The sequence below is a fragment of the Moschus berezovskii genome, chromosome 9, assembly GCF_049115385.1.
Source record: "Moschus berezovskii isolate FMDL1 chromosome 9, NW_MosBer_1.0, whole genome shotgun sequence".
Taxonomy (NCBI): Eukaryota; Metazoa; Chordata; class Mammalia; order Artiodactyla; family Moschidae; genus Moschus; species Moschus berezovskii.
The window spans coordinates 27413328-27432953 of record NC_142468.1 but is presented as its reverse complement, the minus strand read 5'-3'; the positions used below and the strand labels follow the sequence as shown (position 1 = coordinate 27432953).

The 19626-nt window shown below is 35.4% G+C and overlaps 1 protein-coding gene across 7 annotated transcripts in view; it reads left to right on the top strand.

Annotated features, from left to right (window-relative positions):
- The window catches only part of SYNE2 (spectrin repeat containing nuclear envelope protein 2), a 330412-nt gene that overhangs the window by 101402 nt on the left and 209384 nt on the right, over window positions 1–19626 (top strand). For 6 of the 7 annotated variants that reach the window (XM_055435962.2, XM_055435961.2, XM_055435957.2 and 3 more), the window contains exons 12-22: window positions 2954–3118; window positions 3678–3790; window positions 4632–4794; window positions 6179–6257; window positions 6522–6709; window positions 8584–8748; window positions 10006–10155; window positions 11633–11806; window positions 14674–14832; window positions 15126–15299; window positions 18047–18181. In XM_055435962.2, the coding sequence (XP_055291937.2) occupies window positions 2954–3118; window positions 3678–3790; window positions 4632–4794; window positions 6179–6257; window positions 6522–6709; window positions 8584–8748; window positions 10006–10155; window positions 11633–11806; window positions 14674–14832; window positions 15126–15299; window positions 18047–18181 (1665 nt within the window). Of the gene's footprint in view, window positions 1–2953; window positions 3119–3677; window positions 3791–4631; window positions 4795–6178; window positions 6258–6521; window positions 6710–8583; window positions 8749–10005; window positions 10156–11632; window positions 11807–11922; window positions 12100–14673; window positions 14833–15125; window positions 15300–18046; window positions 18182–19626 lie in introns of those variants that run through there. The other variant, XM_055435964.2, reaches the window with a different exon arrangement.

Here is a 19626-nt window from a genome sequence, read left to right as displayed (position 1 = left end):
CCTTAGGCAGAGTGCCACTCATTTTCTTGGTGTTACATAATGAAACTTATTAATTTTAAAGTTATCATATGTATAACAGTCAATACCATCCAGTTTCTGGTTCAACTGGTTGAGGACACAGATATCTCAAAGTATCTTAATAAATGGTTTCATTTTAAGCCTGCTATAGGAAATAGCCACATTGTGTTATTTTGACCTGACAGGATCTTATATAAATTTTCATCCAAATTCAAAAGTAATTTCCAACACTGAGAAAGAAAGTGTAGAACTAGTTTTCTATGTTAAGAGTGGAAGGAGAAGAATGAAAGGTAAATACCACCTTCTATCGTTCCTCTTCCTACTGCTGCATAGAGTACAGCCCACAGTCAGAAAACTCACATTTGTCTTCTTTCAAAACGTATACAGCTTTCTCATGCAGGGAATTCAACCTGGTGCTCTGCGACAACCTAGAGGGGTGGGAGGAGGGAGGGAAGTTCAAGAGGAAGGGGACATACATATACCCGTGGCCGATTCATGCTGATGTATGGCAGAAGCCAACCCAACATTGTAAAGCAATTATCCTCCAATTAAAAATAAATAAAATATACAGCTTTCTTTCAGTTGTGAAAAAAATAATAGCTGAGTTAGAGGTATCTTTCTTAGCTTATCTTTTGCTCAGTTGTTTGCCAGTTTTCTGTTTTTTGTTTATTTTAGGGGAAATGTTAATAATAGTAAATCATGTATATATAATAAAAGTGCATCCTATCTTCTTCATATTAAAATTCATAATAATGAGAACCTATTTTTCTTTATTTTTCCCAACTGGAGGCTTCACAGCATATAATGATTAGGATTGTAAAGCTGTCTTTTGCTACATGCATTTTGAGAAAATAAACTTGCAAGGCAATTAATAAAATACTGCATAGCATCACTTATATGCGGAATCTTTATTTAAAAAGTCAAATTTAGAAGTTCCCTGATGGCTTAGTGGTTAGGGTTCTGGGCTTGCATTGCCGTGGCCTGGGTTCAGTTCCTGGAAACTGAGATCTTGCAAGTAGCATGATGAGGTCAAAAAAAGAAAATGAAAGTCATAGAAACAGAGAGTAGAAAAGTGGTTGTCCAGGACTGAGTTGGTAGGAAATAGGGAGAAGTTGGTTAAAGGGTACTTTCAGCTGTAAGATGATTCAGGTCTGAAGAGATAATGTATAACTTGGTGACTATAGTTGTTAACACTGGCCATTTGACTGCCTTAAAAGAGCCTAGCTTTGTTCTCATTTTACATCTTTGTATTTGAGTTGTGGATTTAATGGGATTTTTTTTTTTTAATACTTGCCTTGCGTGTAGTGGGCAACCAATAAATGTTTTTCAATGAGTAAATTATGAATTAAAGAACCCTATTCTTAAAAAGTAACCTAATTTTTGCCTATTCTTACCTATAAAAGCAACTTAACTCTAAGAATAGTGACAATTTATTTAGTAGAACTGTAATAAAAGAGAGAGTAGAGATTTAAAACTTATGCTTTCATCATCAGTGTGGGGTCCTCCCCAGCCCTTTGCTGTTATACTGCTGACCACACTTTACTGTGAGCTTCCCTGGTGGCTCAAATAGTGAAGAATCTGCCTGCAATGCAGGAGACCCAGGTTCAATCCCTGGGTCAGGAAGATCCCCTGGAGGAGGGCATGGATATCCCCTCCAGCGCTTGCCTGGAGAATTCATGGACAGAGGAACCTGACAGGATATAGTTCATGGGGCTGCAAAGAGTCAGACATGACTAAGCAGCATTCACTTCACTTCTTCACACTTTACTGTAACCATGTACATTTGTTTCCCCCAGTGGGTGCGTCTGGCAGGAGCTGTGGCTGTTGTTTGTCTGGTTGACCCTCAGATGTGTGGACAGTTGTGCTACACTTACTCTTGACCTCATGACACGTGAATCTGGACAAGATCCTACTCCTATTTTTATTCACTTATTAAGGCTACAGTCCATGGGGTTGCAAAAAGTCAGACATGACTAAGCAACTGACACACACAAATTGTGTGTTTATTTGCTCTTATCCTCACACGCTCCTTCCATTCTTTTTCCTTAGGCCACCATCATGATGTGCCTCGTGTGTATCTTTTCGTTTATATGTTCTTCAAAATGCAGTAATGTATTTATGTAGACATGTATTAAGTTGTATAAATTGGTATTATATGTCATTCTGCTTCTTACTTTCAGTTTTGAGCACACATATATTTAAGCCACCTCCATGTTGCCGTTCATGTACATCTATCTAATTGGCTCAATGAGTGAATGGATGAATGTGTGAGTGAGTTTTGGTGGTTCCTTAGCAGGGAGGAAATTCAGGTAGAAGGGGCAGAAAAAGCAAAGACCTGAGAAGGTAATCAGGGCTTGGGGCAATAGGTGGTTGGCACGTGTGTGACTCACACATGTCAGGAGAGGTGGGAAGACTAAGGAAGGGGGAGGCGGTGGGATTGAGGGGTGGGGGCTTTGGTGAAGGACAAATAATCAGGAGATGTGGTAGATATATCTAATATAAATGTACCATTGGGGCTAGTGAGGAAAATAACCTATAAATCTGCTTGCTATCTGTAGATGTAATGTCAGAAAAGACGGGATTGTAGGGTTTCAAATGATCATTCGGTTCAGTAGTCTCCCCTACTAAGTGGCATTCTGTAACTATTTCTGATTTCCTTCTTGTCACTGATTATGGGTTGATCAAAACATTTGTTTTCATTCTTGCACCCTCTTCTGAAGCTTTTGAACAAATTATCTTCTCCTTCAGCAGCTAGCCAATGATACTTAGAAATATACCTACTGATCAGTATCTCCTTGACTAACATATCAGAATTAAAATACTGTGTTTAAAGGGTTGTTTCAAAAGAATTCTTTAGAGGATTAAACATACTGTATGTGAACAGATAAACTAGAAAAGTGTCTACTGAAGAACATCTTTTCTTTTTTTTTTCCAGATTAATGTGTGGCAAACAGAGTTGAATCGTGTCTTGCCCTCACCCCTTTATCAAATAGAAACTTGGCTCCAGGAGGTAGAGAAGCTTATAGATGAAGATTTGTCAGTCTCCCAGGATTACAATGAAGCCATGGCTCTAACGCAAGAGAAAATTACTTTATTCCAGGTTGGCAAAGGAAAAAGAAACAGGGGAAAATCTGTATTTTGTTAGAACTGTTCTTGAGGAAGACTTTTCTCCTAGAAGAAAGGGAAGGAAATATAATGGGTATTTGAGGATGGTTTAGATGATTCCCCTGGAGATTTTTGGGACCCAAAACGATTTGTCCAGTAAGTTCTAAAGCAACTATAAAGTCTGGCCAAAAAGGAGAGGGGAGACTGTTTTAAAACATGAGAGATTGGGGTCTCACTAAAATGATATGAAAGAATTTAATAGGTGAGATTTATAGCATTTGAGCCCACAATTGAATAGAAAATACATCTGAAAACAAAAGATTTTGATAATGCTTTTTCCAGAGAAACCACAGTCTGCATCTCTGTGAAATGTTCTAGTTTAAAACATCTATGATGGAAATATTTACTCACAACATTTTAGTTGAAAATATAAGGGCTTTATGATTTCTTTTTAAAAAGATGCAATGTGTACACAGAGCAAATGAGATTAACAAACCCTTGGTTACAGAGTTTGACAATAAATGTGGTTCATGTCATACCAAATTTCTTTTCAGAGTCTGATGGATAAATTTGACTGCCATTTGAATACTCTCCTGGCATTTGAAAACAGAGATGAAAACCATTTGCCTTTGGTACCCCCTGAAAAATTGGAGGAAATGAAAAGACGGTTTGTACCACCATCCTTTCACAACTGCTGACATCTTTGTATATGAACACTAACATGGGACTGCAGGCAGCAGGAAATACAGATTTGTAGATAATTTTTGACAATTAGTCTTTAGCTCTTGATAACAATTCCTTCGTGTTTTATGTAATAGTAGCATAATATCATGCTAATGTACTTCCTCTTTTATTTCCTGGGAGGATATGGTGGTAGGAAAAGTTCTGGAGTTAGAGGCAGAAACTGAGCTCTTTATCTTGATTTTGGCCAAGTTATTATGTCTTTCTGCACATTTTCTCATTTGTAAATATAGAGTAATGGTAATCACTCTGTTCATGTCTCACAAGAAATACTAGGTGAAATGGGAGGAAGTATATGAGAGCACTTAATAAACTCAAAAAAACTATAAACTAAAGATTATTTAATTGGTGTTTGTCCACATCATCTTCTTCATTATTCAAAGAATGATATTAAGAAAGTATTAGCTTTAATAATGAAAGCTGTTAGTATGTAAATGGGGAAATTATAGTTGTATTCTTATATGGAAGTTTTCAAATTCAGTAAAATGTTTTAGAGATTAACATTTTATCATAGAATTTCTCAATAGGGGAATAATTTCTTCAGAACATAATTCTGTTAGGTATTTTTATCTTAGAAATAGCTGGTTTATATCTCAGCACAATGTTTGCTTTACTTTTTTTCTTTAAAAAAGAGGTGAGGATGCATCTGAGTTCCACGTGATTGAAAGAAAATGTTAAAGCCCCAGTATTTTTTAAAATGCCAAACAGACTTTTTACATTTGGCCAATCATATTAAATTAAATTCTAAAACCTACACTATCTTCCAGAATCAACAATATTTCGGGGAAAAAAGTCATTCCACGTCTAGAATTTCATTACTATGAGTGCTCAGTGCTTGGTTTGCTAGAGGAAGTGAAATCAAAATTGCTTGTTTGGAACATCAAATACGGGAACAAAGAATCTGTGGAATTATTGCTGGAAGACTGGCATGTAAGCTACTTTATTTCATGTCTTAGACAGCTGTTCTCCATGATCCTGGGTTTGCATGTTTCCTGAATACAATATCCCTTGACTTTTCAGGTTTTGAGATGAGTTTTCTTGGTAGCTTTTGGTAGCTTAAATATTACCTAGAGAAAAAGATTATAGGTAGTCAAATAACAGACATCAAGAAGAGTGAGAAGGAGAAAATAACATTATTTAGCACAACAGAGGAAACTGAGTTAACCAGGCTAAGTTACAAAATAGAGAAAGTTTCAATGTTATTTCCTTTAAAAAAATTCCTATTTCCACCTACTGGATATCTTGCTTAATATCTTTCCCCACTCTGATATATGGTTCTATTCAAAAATTAAATTTTTCTTAGAACATTTTAATCTTAGCCTTTCAAGTTTAAAGAGTGGACAAAACAGTATTTTCTGTCTTGGAGGTTTTTCTAGGGGAGGGGTTTAGCTCTTACAATTTATAGGAAAAATTTTTGCAAATGATTTAAATATATGTGTTTATATGGTAAATTAAAACTAAAGCATCCTAGCAATGTCATTTCTATAGTTAGGCCTTATTATCCTTCTTCCTATATCTCTGTTTTTATTTTTTGACCATGTCGTGTGGCTTTGCAGTGTCTTAGTTCTCCAACCAGGTATTGATCCTGGGGCCATGGCAATGAAAGTGCCACATCCTAACCACTGGACTACCAGTGCATTCCCTGTTTCTCCATTTTTGGAATGAGGGCCAAAAAGAAAAATCTAAGATTGTAAACTTCAGTGCAAAAATTGGTAAAACATGATGAGGAAATATTTATTTACAGTTTATGATTTAAACACTGTACATTCCTGAATAGGAATCATCATTCTAAATTAGATTTTGAATATTTTAACTTCTTTTTCCTACTTTGATTTTTCATTTTTCCATTTAAATAATCATACCATTGGCACATCAGTGTATAATAAATGAGTTTTTAATTGTCTGTTCTTCCATGGAAGATTTTGCTTGCTTAAGACACATAATAACTTGGTTAATGGTATTTCTCAAGGGTCTTTGTGTGATAGATGGTAGATTGTATCTATTTATACCATGCTCAACATACCTAATAAAAATTATTCAATATTAATAAAGACATGAGAAAGACCAAGGTAGAACTGTGTCACTATATTAAGATAAATTTGTCAGGCCTCATACTTGTATATTGCTAATACTCATATGTATGTTTCTTTGACCTTAACTATCTTTCTTCATGAATTACTTACCCAAATATGTAGTATTAATTATTGTAAAGAAATTTTGGTACCTAAATGCTTCATCAATGTTTATGTCTCTGTCTGGATTTCTTGACACATTAAAAAGAATTATCAATATGTTTTATTTTCGTTTCCCCCAGAAATTTATTGAAGAAAAAGAGTTCCTAGCTCAACTTGAAACTTCATTTCAAAAATGTGAAGAAATTCATAACAACTTGGGTAAAGCTATATTTTCTTTTTGATGGAATGACCATCACTTAAAATTAACATTTCATTTGTTTCACTTTCCTTATGTATCTTAACGCTTTAGGAATTGGTTTTACATATGTGCATGTTTTGGAAAATCCTTGCGTTCACTTTTAATACTGTTAGTATACATATTTATTTCACCACTGTCAATTAGTATGCAAATATTTTTCTTAGCAGTATTTTCTTAATGAAAAACTTTTTTTAAATTGCTCTCTTGTTTTGTTAACATTATAGCTGGAGAATATCCAAGTATTAGTAAACAATATACGATGGTGAAATATCATTTTTCCACGTATAAAGAAAGTATACTTAATGTGAAGTCCACTCTACAAAAAGTTCTGGCATTTTGGGCTACTTATGTGGAAAACCTTCGTTTACTAAAGGCTTGTTTTGAGGAGACAAAGAAGGAACAGATGAAAGAGGTATTTTCAGTCTTATGGCATTCACTTAATTTTAATTTTTTTTTTCCATTTTGTTTGGATAACCTCTTTTTCAATCCAAAAATGAGAGAGCAGGAATGAGTAAACAATTGTTGGAAAAATTCTCCAAAGTATTGGAAAGAGTTTAGGTTCTTTCTCCTATAATAGCTAAAAGGAATTTTCCTCCTCATTGTAGGTTTTATATATACACACAGAATTTTATTGAGGTATAATCTACATACACAGTATAGCATTTGGAAGATATATTGCTAAATTCCTTGGAAAGGAAATGAAAGACATGGAGTACTGGATAGCTTATGCTGCTGCTGCTAAGTCGCTTCAGTCGTGTCTGACTCTGTGCGACCCAATAGATAGCAGCCCACCAGGCTCCCCCATCCCTGGGATTCTCCAGGCAAAAACACTGGAGTGGGTTGCCATTTCCTTCTCCAATGCATGAAAGTGAAAAGTGAAAGTGAAATCACTCAGTCGTGTCCAACTCTTTGCAACCCCATGGACTGCAGCCTACCAGGCTCCTCCGTCAATGGGAATTTCCAGGCAAGAGTACTGGAGTGGGTTGCCGTTGCCTTCTCCGATACATTTAAAATAAATTAATAAATTAGAAAGTTTTCTTTACATTTGGGTGAGTACCTTTCAGTTCTAAAACCTTTCTTACTTTCTAGAGGAGGAAAAACAAAATACTTCAGATTTATGTGGAGAAGTATGGAAGAAATTTTGGTATAATTTATTATTGTTTTTATTTGCTATTTGTGTAATAACCTGTTTTATGATTTTTCTTTGAGGTAATTTTCTTTCTTTCATTTGCTTTCTTCTATTGCAAATTTAAGTGTAGACAACCTCTCAGATTAAACATTTTCCATATAAAAGCTAAAGATATTCAAGAAAAAACAGGCTGTTCGTATGAAAGTAAAATTTCTAATAAGTGTATGAGTGTAAAAAAGAATATTCGAGTGAGTCATTACTTCTTCCTATAACATATATTGATACCCAATATTCAAATCTTTGGCTTTCAACAGGTCTTCAGTCTTTTAAAGGTCTTTTAATAAGATTTGCATTTCTTTGAAAAAATGAGACTTTAAGCCTTTCAATTTCCAAACTCTGTGCTGAGATGCCCTGAGCTACCAAAGAGAACTCTTGAGTAGATTTAAAATTTGAGGGATAAAAGCAACATTTGTCTGTTGAACAGCACACAAATCACCACTAAGCTGTTTGGACCTGACTAGTTACGAATGAGAAGTGTTAGGTACTTTTTCTAGCTTAGGGAATCCTTGAAAAAATTCCTGAGACATTAAGGGGGTCATGAACTGAAAAGACTTGAAACCTTTGCTCTAAGCCTGTCAGCTGCTTAGAAAAACAGAAGAACATCACGTGCTTCCTAAAAGTCCAGGATCAAGAATGATGATAGACAGCTGCTGCTGCTGCTGCTGCTAAGTCACTTCAGTCGTGTCCGACTCTGTGTGACCCCATAGACGGAAGCCCACCAGGCTCCCCCGTCCCTGGGATTCTCCAGGCAAGAACACTGGAGTGGGTTGCCATTTCCTTCAATGTGTGAAAGTGAAGTCGCTCAGTCGTGTCCGACCCTTAGCGACCCCAGGGACTGCAGCCTACCAGGCTCCTCCATCCATGGGATTTGCTAGGCAAGAGTACTGGAGTGGCTTGCCATTGCCTTCTCCGTGATAGACAGCTAGCGGCTACCAATTAGTGATCAAGGATGAAGAGGGAGCCCAACAGGGAGGGTCAGAATCTCTGCAAAACCTTCACACTTACTTTTGCTCGCCATTAAGCTCGGTGAAGATCTTTTATAAGTAATAGACAAATATTATGTCATTAAAATATTGCATTGTTTATATGTTCTATAGGTTCCCTTTGAGACACTCTCCCAGTGGAATCTACAACATACTACTTTAAATGAAGTGGGAAATTTCTTATTTCAAGTCAGCAATGATGAAGTTGGGTCATCTATTTCTAAAGAACTGAGGAGGCTGAATAAAAGATGGAGAAAGTTTATTACAAAACCTCAGCTTGTAAGTTTTTGTTTTTTTTGGATAACAGCTTCTTTGAGGTATAATTCACATGCATACAATTCACTCATTTAATGTGAATTCCTCAGCAGTTTTCAGTATATTTAATGTTGTGCAAGTCTTCACCATAATCAATTTTAGAACATTTTCATCACCACATAAAGAAACTTTGTACCCATTAGCAGTCACTCCTCATTTTCTCCCAATGTCCCCAGCTTTAAAAATTGTCCTATTCTGGGTATTTCACATAAATGGAGTCATAAAATATGTAGTCTTTTGTTTCTGGCTTTTTTCATTTAGCGTAATGTTTTCAAAGTTCATTTATTTTGTAATATGTATTAGTACTTCATTCCTTTTTATCAGCAAAGCATAATCTGTTGTATGGATATACCACATTGTATTTATTCATTGATCAGTTGACGAACATTTGACTTCTTTCCATTTTTTTGACTCTTAAGAATAATGCGGATATGACCATTCATGTTCGGATTTTTGTGTGGACATTCAACATAGATTTTTAGTTGAAATTTATTTGCCATTAAAGAGTAACATAAACATTTTTGCCTGTTAGATTTCAAAGTCCTTGAGAACATACAGCAAATTTTATCTTTATTTAATATTTGTTGTTTAGTCCTAAGTCATGTCTGACTCTTCTGCGACTCCCTAAGAGTCAGACACGACTGAGCTTCTTCACTTTCACTTTTCACTTTCATTCATTGGAGAAGGAAATGGCAACCCACTCCAGTACTCTTGCCTGGAGAATCCCAGGGACGGGGGAGCCTGGTGGGCTGCTGTCTATGGGGTTGCACAGAGTCGGACATGACTGAAGCGACTTAGCAGCAGCAGCAGACTATAGCCTGCTCGACTCCTCTGTCCAGGGGATTTCCCAGGCAAGAATACTGGAGTAGGTTGGCATTTCCTTCTCCAGGGGATCTTCCCAACCCAGGGGTGGAACCCATGTCTCCTGCATTGGCAGGCAGATTCTTTATCATCAGGCTACCAGGGAATCCCTATATTTAGTATAGTGCTTCATAAAAGCACATATTTAAAAAATAATAATTTTTGAACTTAAATTATTACATTATTATCTCATTCTTAATAATTTGAGACTCAGGTTTTGTATGGGAAATTTTATAATGTTCCTAATAAACCCTAAAAACATTAAATATGTCTCCTTATTGTTTTTAATCATATATCTTAGAATAAAAGATATAAGCATTAAATTTCATGACATTAATTTTTGACATTAATTTTTTATAGGAAGTGAACCTGCCACTTATGAAATTACAAGATGAGCCCTTTCTTGACAATTCTGGAAATGTTCAGCTATCTAAGGAAGAAAAACTAACTGTTGGTTTTTCAACAGATACATCAAGCGAACTTCCTGAAAACCATAATCAGAATATTATGGTAAATAGTCATATTTTATGTAGTTCATTTGTATTGATATATGGAAATAATTTAACTTTGCTGTTTTTTCTTTCAAAAACAACCCATATTGCTGAAGCACAGATAAGTAAGGTTATTAGATAACACTTAAAGTATGGTCATTGTTCAGTAAAATGCGTAAGTGGTGCCTAAACAGTAGCCATAAGCCTATAGCTTTTATGGCTGTAGGCTTATGGATTAAAATAAATAAGAAGTTTGAAAGGAAATAGTAAATAAAAGCCCTGTGCCTCTAACTCACTGAAGAGTTTGCAGACACACAGAAGCAGTCATGACTTCTGAGCTGTCGAAGTGGATTTGCTATTTTCAGATTACTTCTGACTAGTACTCAGTTGTCCAGCTTTAGGCTAGCCTCTGGCCTGCCTTGCATCCTTTCTGTAAAATGGGGGGAAGTAAAATCTTTATTTCTTGCTTTGTTGTGTAATTCAGAGGATGACTTTAGATTATAGATAAGAATATGGAAAAGAAACAGCAAGAAATCATACACATGTATGGTGTAGCACCTGTGATTTTGGAAATATGCCCCCTTCAGAATAATAACTTATACAACTTTAAAGAAAATAAGTTTTATCTGGCTTTTGCCAGTTGCCGTGATGGAGTGCCTATTTTCCCATCAGTCAGTCAGTTTAGTCGCTCAGTCGTGTCCGACTCTTTGCGACCCCATGAATCACACAGCACGCCAGGCCTCCCTGTCCATCACCAACTCCCGGAGTTCACTCAAACTCATGTCCATTGAGTCGGTGATGCCTTGAATCTGTGCACTATGCCCTTTGAATAGAAAAATATAGAATATTTTTCTCATACATTTAAAATGTGATCTCAATAACAGCTTTAAGAATGTGTCTGTCTTGTAAAGCTGTAGCATTTCAACTTATAGGATACTGAGAGATTATTAATGGGAAAAGGCTTAATTTTGTTGAAATTTGATTCTGATGTTTCACAACTACTGTTACCAAAGGCTAGCTGTATTTAATTAAATTGTATACCAGTTTTAGAAATGTGTTTATAGAGTCAGTACTATAATTTTCTAAGCGCTAATCTTTCCTGTAAAATGGAAATAATAGTAACTAACTGATAGGAATGATATCCTTAAGAAAATTTTTGTGAATAAATCTCTTAATTTTTAAAGTATTTATACTATCATAATGTATCATTATCATGTCCAAAAAGTAGATCTTAAATCATTAAAATATTAGCACTCTCAGGGGAAAAAAGCGATATAATATGTTTATTTTTATTTTTTTGGCATAAAAGTTCAGTATGCATTTTAACTAACTTTTATAAAGATGCTATTAAAACATTGAGTTTAAAAAGCAGCCATTATTTCTGAGACTTTCATTGTTCAGTTAATTTGCTACAGAGACATAACTTTTTAAAATGATAATTATTTTATAATATAAATGTTAACCATTTTCTTGAGTGATAATTTTGAATGTTGTAGGCTGGGGAAGAACATGAAAAAGAAAATGAAGACTTTTCAGGACCACTGAAAGTGGCTCAAGAAGTTGAAAAGCTCATTGGACAAGTGGAAACCTGGGAGGCAGAAACCACATCTGTTTTGGATCTTCTGAGACAGCAGGATGATGTAGAGACCTCAGTGGAAGAATCTTTGCAGGTATGAGTGTAACAGCATTAAGAAGACAGCTTTTGTGGCTGTGGGCTTATGGATTAAGATAAAAAGTTTTAAAGGAAATAGTAAATAAAACCACTGTTTGAATTTTCTTTGTTGGGTTTTTTTTTTTAATGACGTGGAATCTCAACCCTGGATCATTTGCTGTGATTTTGCCTGAAGACAGAGGATAGAGTTGAAGACTAATAATACCTGAGGAGTTTAAATTCTTGAGCTGATTTTTCTAGCTCCAGAGTGGAGATTAAAATATTCTCTTTCATCAGAGGGCAATGAGATGAGTAAGTGAGTTCAGTCTTCCTATAGCTAAGTGCAGTGTGAATATAAGAGATGATGCAATCTACTCTTGGAAAGCTCAACCCCTGTGGAAGCCACTTTCCTTTCTTACCTGATGCAGGGACGGGGCTGCATGTTGTTAAAACTCTGTTCTGTCTTTGTTCTCAGGCAGTTGACTCATTGAAAAGCAATGAGGCAAGAGTGTATTTTAATATCACTCAGGTCTTCTTGGAAAGAAGTTACAATTGAGGTTTTAGTGAGTTCCAGCTCAGCTATGAAATTTATAGAGCATGTCATAAATTATAGCAAGATGGAAAGTTCTAGGAATAAAGAATTATTTCTTTTGAATTTTGAAATTCTTTTCTACATTTTATAAAAGTGTATATGAATAATTTTGTGTTTCATTGTTCATAAGAGTAATACCTTTCCTTGCTTTGAAAATATTATGTGAACTTAACCCACGCCATCTGCTGGTACTTTTCTAATTTTATTTATCTATTTATTTTTGTAACTGGAATTTCTTTCAGTGTAATAAATAAGTGAGAAATGAGAAATGCAGTATTTTTAAAATATTGAATTTTTTAAAAAGTCAAAGGTGTTAAACAGTGAAAACACAAACATGCTGGAATATACTTCTGATAAGAAGTTAAGTAGAACTTATGGTTGCTGGGAGGAAGGAGCTGGGGGAAGGGATACTTAGGGAGTTTGGGATGGACAGGTATACACTACTATATTTAAAATAGATAACCAACAAGAACCTACTATATGGAACAGGGAACTCTGCTCAGTGTTATATGACTTGAACAGCAGGGGAGTTTGAGGGGAGAATGGATATATGTATATGTTTATCCCTTTGCTGTCCACCTGAAACTGTCACAACATTGTTAATCGGCTATACTCCAATACAAAATAAAAAGTTTGATGAAACAAAAAAAATGAAAAAAGGTAGATCTTTACTGGATCAAGATATATTGTTAATTAAGAAATACAAGTTGCTGAACAGTATGGGTAATGTGTTTTTAGTGTTTTAATACTAAAACACTAAATACTTTTATTGCTTTTTTTTAATACTGTTTTTGCTTAAGCAAAAAACAGTTGCTTTTTGTACTTTATACTTTTAAATCTATAGAAAAATATCTGTGAGCCCTCCTCTTAGTGTATTTCCTGGTACATAGTAGATATAAAGTACATATTTTTTAAATGAATATGCAAATAATTGATTAAATGAAAATTAAGGGAGGGATGGGGAAGAAGAAAAACTTTTTCTTCATGTGCTATACTTCTATTCTTGTAAGTATTTTACAGGAACTTTTGTTACTTTTATAATTAAAAATAGAAAAAAATTGAAATCACAGATCAATGTGCTCATTTCAGAACAGTTAAATAATTCATAAAAGTATAGAGTGAAAGTATTAGTCAATCAGTCATGTCTGACTCTTTGCAATCCCCTGGACTGTAGCCCAGCAGCCCCCTCTGTCCAAGGGATTTTCCAGGCAAAAATACTGGAGTGGGTTACCATTCCCTTATCCAGGGAATTTTCCTGACCCAGGAGTCAAACCCGGATCTCCTGCATTGCAGGCAGATTTTTTACCATCTGAGCCGCCAGGGAAGCCCATAAAAGTGTAAAGAGGAGAATAAAAATCACCACAATTCCCTTGCTCTATGATAAATAAGATCAATATTTCCATAGTTGATATCACACAATATAATTTCTATTTTATTATACCTATGCCACCTCTGAGTTGTAATTTAAAATTTTTTTGTTATTGTGATAACTGAAAAGTGGTACCCCATTATTTTAATTTGTAACTTATTTGATTACATGTAAGATTGAACTGTCTTTCACATATTCATTTGCCATTTGTGTCCATGAATTATGTATTTGTATTTTCTGAATTTTCTTTGGGATCTTAGTATTTTTCTTATTGAATTTATAAGCTCTCTGAATCATGACTCATTTTCATTTGTATGGCAAATATATTTACCAAGTTGTTGACTTTTAAGTTATTTTATTTTACATACAAAATTTTTGTATTTTTATAGTCATTTCTGCCTTTAAAGGCCCTCCAAACCCAGGGAGCAGATCAGCTTTCATGGATAATTTCTTCTCTTTCTAGTTTCACATTTTATATATAATTTTCTAATTCATCTGAAATTTATTTTTAGTATTTGTAAAAAGCATGGTTCAAAAAAAGATGTTCTTCCAACAGCTGTTTTCTCCAGTAACATTTCTTGAACTCCTTTCTGACTGATTTACCTAAGTGAATAATTTCACTTTAAGGTTTATTACTACTCTCGCAACTTATTTTCTCTCTATCGGCATTGTATTCCTCTAGTCTTTATTTTATCTAAGTGCTTAGTGTTTAGGAATAATACATAAAAGACTATGTTGCTCAGAATCTGATTGTATTAATATAAATTTCAAAATGAATTTTAAAAATAACTTTTTTAGAATATAAATTTGCCTCATTTTGAATTAACAGTTAACTTTTTATGATTTCCTAATGAGATTATTAAGGTTAATGTTTAACATGTAATCAGAATATTTATTGTTATCTCACTCTAATGTGTTTTTATAGCATCTTATTGCCAAAGGCTCTATGTACGAAGAGCTTGTGTCTAGAACTGAAGACACTTTACAAATGGATGTACAGCATGCTTCAAGTCAGGAGTCTCTCCAACATGTCCTCACAGCTGGACTTCAGGCAAAAATTCAAGAAGCTAAAGAGAAAGTCCAGGTCTCTCTTTAATATTCCCTATTTACTGAATTTAGTCTTTAAAACCAAGTAGTCAATGGGAGGGCAGGACAGAGAAGGGGATTGCCTTGTAATTTGAAAATTTTTTGCAAAATATTAATTTTCCCTTTTATTTTCTTTATAATTTAGAGCATGTTGGGAAATATCAATATAGTAAATATAATATTCTTATCTCTAGTGGGAAAATATGAGTTGCTACTCAAGCTGTTTTTCAATTTATGAGTTTTCTAAGAAGTTGGGCCAAGTGTTAAGTTGACAATTTTTTGTCATTACAGATCAATATGGTAAAATTAGTAGCTGTATTGAAGAACTCAGCTGATGTTTCCCAAGACCTGGATGCCAGGCTGAAGGTGGAAGAAACACAGAAGGAACTTGAATCATACATTACAAGGGCTGAGCAGTTACTTGGGCAAAAAGAGAGCCAGAGGGCACTAATTTCAAAATACAAGGTGGGGCTGTTTCAACTATCACATGGAGGGCATTTTTCATTACCTCATTTAAAATCAAGATGTTTCCATCACTGTAATTATAATAAAGTTATCATAACTTTTAAAAAGTCCCAGTTTTATATATTGTTCTCCAGAGAACATTCATGTGATTTTTAAATTCAAGTTTTACTTTAACTTGATTGAATGAATGAATGAATTCAGTGGTATAGTGTAAAAAGCATGGCTGACTCTATGACACTGAGCAAGAATTTGATTTCTCTGGCTTTTTTAATCAATAAAATGGACATAATAATTCTAGTCCTATTCAACTGCCATATAAATGAAAACAAGGTATGTGAAGAAGCTTTGAGTGGTTACAATTCCCCAAATGTAAAATAAAATAATTATTAAAATACTTTAATAAAAGTTTATCAGCAGTTAAAGATCCAGTGATACTTTGTATGAAGACAGTTTTTGGTTGACTTCATGGTTTGATAGGCAGCTTAAGATGGTATCAAAATCAAGAGGTAAAAACTACTATGTATAAAATAAATAAGCTCCAAGGATATATGTGCAGCATTAGCTATTATTTTATGATAACTTTAAATGGAGTGTAATCCATAAAAATATCAAATCACTCTGTTGTACACTTGAAACTAATGTAATATTGTAAATCAGTTATACTTAAAAAAGAAAGATATGCCCCAGCATATCTAAAGCAGAGACTCACTATTAATTAATATTGGGAGGAACTGGGAGATATGAAATAAAAGTAAAACAAGGTCTCTACCCTTAGACATCGAATAGGTAGAGAAATATATGTTCCTTCATTCATCCATTCAACATTTACCAAATTTATTGAACATTTAAAATGGGCTAGGCATTTTCGGAGAGATAAAAAGAAGTAAATCCAAAGCAGAAATAGACTACCAGACATAGAAAGCAAACTTATGTTTACTAAAGGAGATAGCAGGGTGGGGAGATAAATTAGGAGTTTGGGATTAACATATACATACCACTATATATAAAATAGATAATCAGCAAGGTCCTCCTCTATAGCATGGGCAACTCTACTCAATATCTTGTAATAATAGAAAAAAATCTAAAAAATAATATATATATATTATTATATATATATATATAACTGAATCACCTTGCTGTACACTTCAAAGTAACACAGTATTGTAAATTAACTAAACTTCAATTTTTTAAAACAAAGATGAAGTCAATCAGTACCCTATGCTACTGCACCCAGTCTTTTCAGGAAAAGGGACTCCTCCAGCAGCCTCTCTTAATCCTCCTTGTGGCCTCCTCCTCTTGTCTGGGTTCAGCCCTCTTTTGGCTTTCTGGACTGTTAACCATACTGGACCCTAGCACCAGCTATTTCAGCATTGCTTTTCCCACAACCATCTTATATTGTTTGCACCTTGTCAGCCACCAGCTTTGCCCAGTTCCCACTGTCTTTTTTTCCTCCCAGTTTTACTCCTGAAATGCTGAGAGTGCTGAACTAACTTGAGTCAGTGGTTCTTGTAAATAATCACTAGGCTGGATTTCAAGAGGACAGATTCAGTCAGCTGAGCAAAGAGGGAAGGGAAAGAAAAGGCAGAGGCCTCAGGCCCCTTCTCTACCAGAGGGAGGAATTACAGTGTTAGTTCTCATACAACTTTCCTCTTCCTGCCCATTTTCCTTTTGAAGTCTGAAGCCAAGGCCTCCCCCTTTTTGTCTCTGGCATTTAGTGAAACAGACCCATTTTCACAGCAGAAGCAGAATCCGTGCCTTGCCAGTTACTGCCCTGAGGCCCCAGGGACTCCTGGGACACATGAGTGGCAGGAGTTCCCTGCCTGCACACGGGGCTAGCATGTCTTCCCTTTCCATAAATCTAGCAGTCCTCACAGAGGCTTTAGAGGAGGTCCCTGGGGCTCAGACTGTACCTTTTCTGCAGGAGACCCATGATAAATATGTAATAAGTAAAGGAGCAAATCCCCAGCCTGCTTCATTGCTTTCTCCCTCAGAATTAGTTTCATCTTCTTGTCTCTTATAGATTTTTCTGCCCTTTCATAGACACTAGACTATTTTCTGTTCTGTTGTTTGATGGCTGCCTAAGCCAGGTTTCTGTTCTTACAGAGTATTATTGCCAGGCAAGATCCTGTAAGAGCAGGTAAGTGTGAGGTAAGGAGCAGGCACATTCCAATCTATGGAACTGCCATTGTTGTTGGCCCTAAACAAAACTTTGAAGAGGATGTCGCCTCCTTGCAGCATAAAATGATTATGTACAGTATTAAACATTTGCCACATTATCCCTACTATAAACTGTGTCTTACTGCAACACCGATATCTAATACAAGCTGGTATACTCTTTGGACTGTATTACTTATGAAGTGTGGTCATCTGCTCAATACTTAAGAACTTTAGAGGATACTTTGCCAGTGGCTTATAATAATAAGCCTTTTAATTGTTTATGAAAAGGACCAAAAACTATTTGGAATATCATAAGGAATTCTTTATCTTGGCCTCGAAGGTGTAACTACGTTTGAATAATAAATATTTGCAATTCTTTTCAAAAGAAATCAAGGCATACAAAAGGGAGATCACCTTCAGTCTACACCTAAAAGTCTCCTCTAAATCTTCAAGTAGTCTCCATGGAGTCCTTTCCTGGTTCTCCCTGTTAAAATTCTTTAAAATTATACCTGTTAAATTAGCTTTGAGAACATGGCAGTAGAATAAGGCTTTCATGTTCTTGTTTGTGTGTTTTTTTTTTATTTTTTTAGGAAGCACTGATCATTTTTAATACTAAATGTCTGGCCAAGTATTTGAAAGCTGTTGAAGAACTGAAAAATAATGTAACTGATGATGTAAAGCTGTCTTTGGAAGAAAAGAGTAGAGACATTTGTGCCAAGTGGGAGGTAAGAACATGCACTGGGGCTTGTGCCTGGGGCTTATGATCCTGATATTAATATATACACATGTAGAGTTTCATAGAAAATATGGGTAGGCTTTGGTGGCAGACAGACTGGATCCAGCAGCTAATGAATGAACTTGTGCAAGTTGCTTAACTCCTAGGAGTTTCATTGATGAATTGGGAATAACCTTGTCGACTTGGCAGGATTGTTCCAAGGCTTTATATAAAGCACCTACCACAGAGATTGTTTTTGCTAAATGTTATTGAGTATTAAATGTGTGTGTGTGAGTATATGATGGAGAAGGCAGTCGCAAGCCACTCCAGTACTCTTGCCTAGAAAATCCCATGGATGGAGGAGCCTGGTAGGCTGTAGTCCGTGGGGTCGCTAAGGGTCGGACACTACTGAGCGACTTCACTTTCACTTTTCACTTTCACACATTGGAGAAGGAAATGGCAACCCACTCCAGTGTTCTTGCCTGGAGAATCCCAGGGACGGCGGAGCCTGGTGGGCTTCCGTCTATGGGGTCACACAGAGTCAGACACGACTGAAGTGACTTAGCAGCAGCAGCAGCAGCAGTGAGTATATGAAGAGAGAGAGAGAGAATAAGGTAATATAATTGAACATCTACTGTTAAAGGGTTTCCTAAAACACATTTTAAAATAATCTTTTAATTTTAGAACAATTTTAGATTTACAAAATTATTACAAAGGTAGTAATAATGATATAGAGAATTCCAGTGTACCGATGTCCGGTTTCCCCAGTTATTAATATATTAATTATTATTAATATACATTATTAACTAAAGTTTATACTTTATTCTTATTTCTACAGATTTCCACCTAATGTCCTTTCTCATCTGTTACGGAATTCCATTCAGGATATATGTTGTAGTTACTTGTTATTTTTCCATAGGCTTGTTTCTCTATGCTGCTGCTGCTAAGTCACTTCAGTCGTGTCCGACTCTGTGTGACCCCATAGACGGTAGCCCACCAGGCTCCCCCGTCCCTGGGATTCTCCAGGCAAGAACACTGGAGTGGGTTGCCATTTCCTTCTCCAATGTGTGAAAATGAAAAGTGAAAGTGAAAGTGAAGTCACTCAGTCATGTCTGACTCGTAGCGACCCCATGGACTGCAGCCTACCAGGCTCCTCCGTCCATGGGATTTTCTAGGCAAGAGTACTGGAGTGGCTTGCCATTGCCTTCTCAGTATTTCTCTATATTTTGTATATATTTTCTCCCAGTTTACCTCTTATCTTTTAATTCTAACCATGTCTTTCACAGCTGAAACACATTTTTAGTTATCAGAAAGAAAAAAAATATGTTTATAAATCTGGTATATTTTAAAACATCCTCCCCAAAGATATATGCATGAATCAGAATTACACATAAGTTCATGTCTATCCTTGGTTACCACAAATATTTTTATTTTTTTAATGGAAATCTTCTCAGT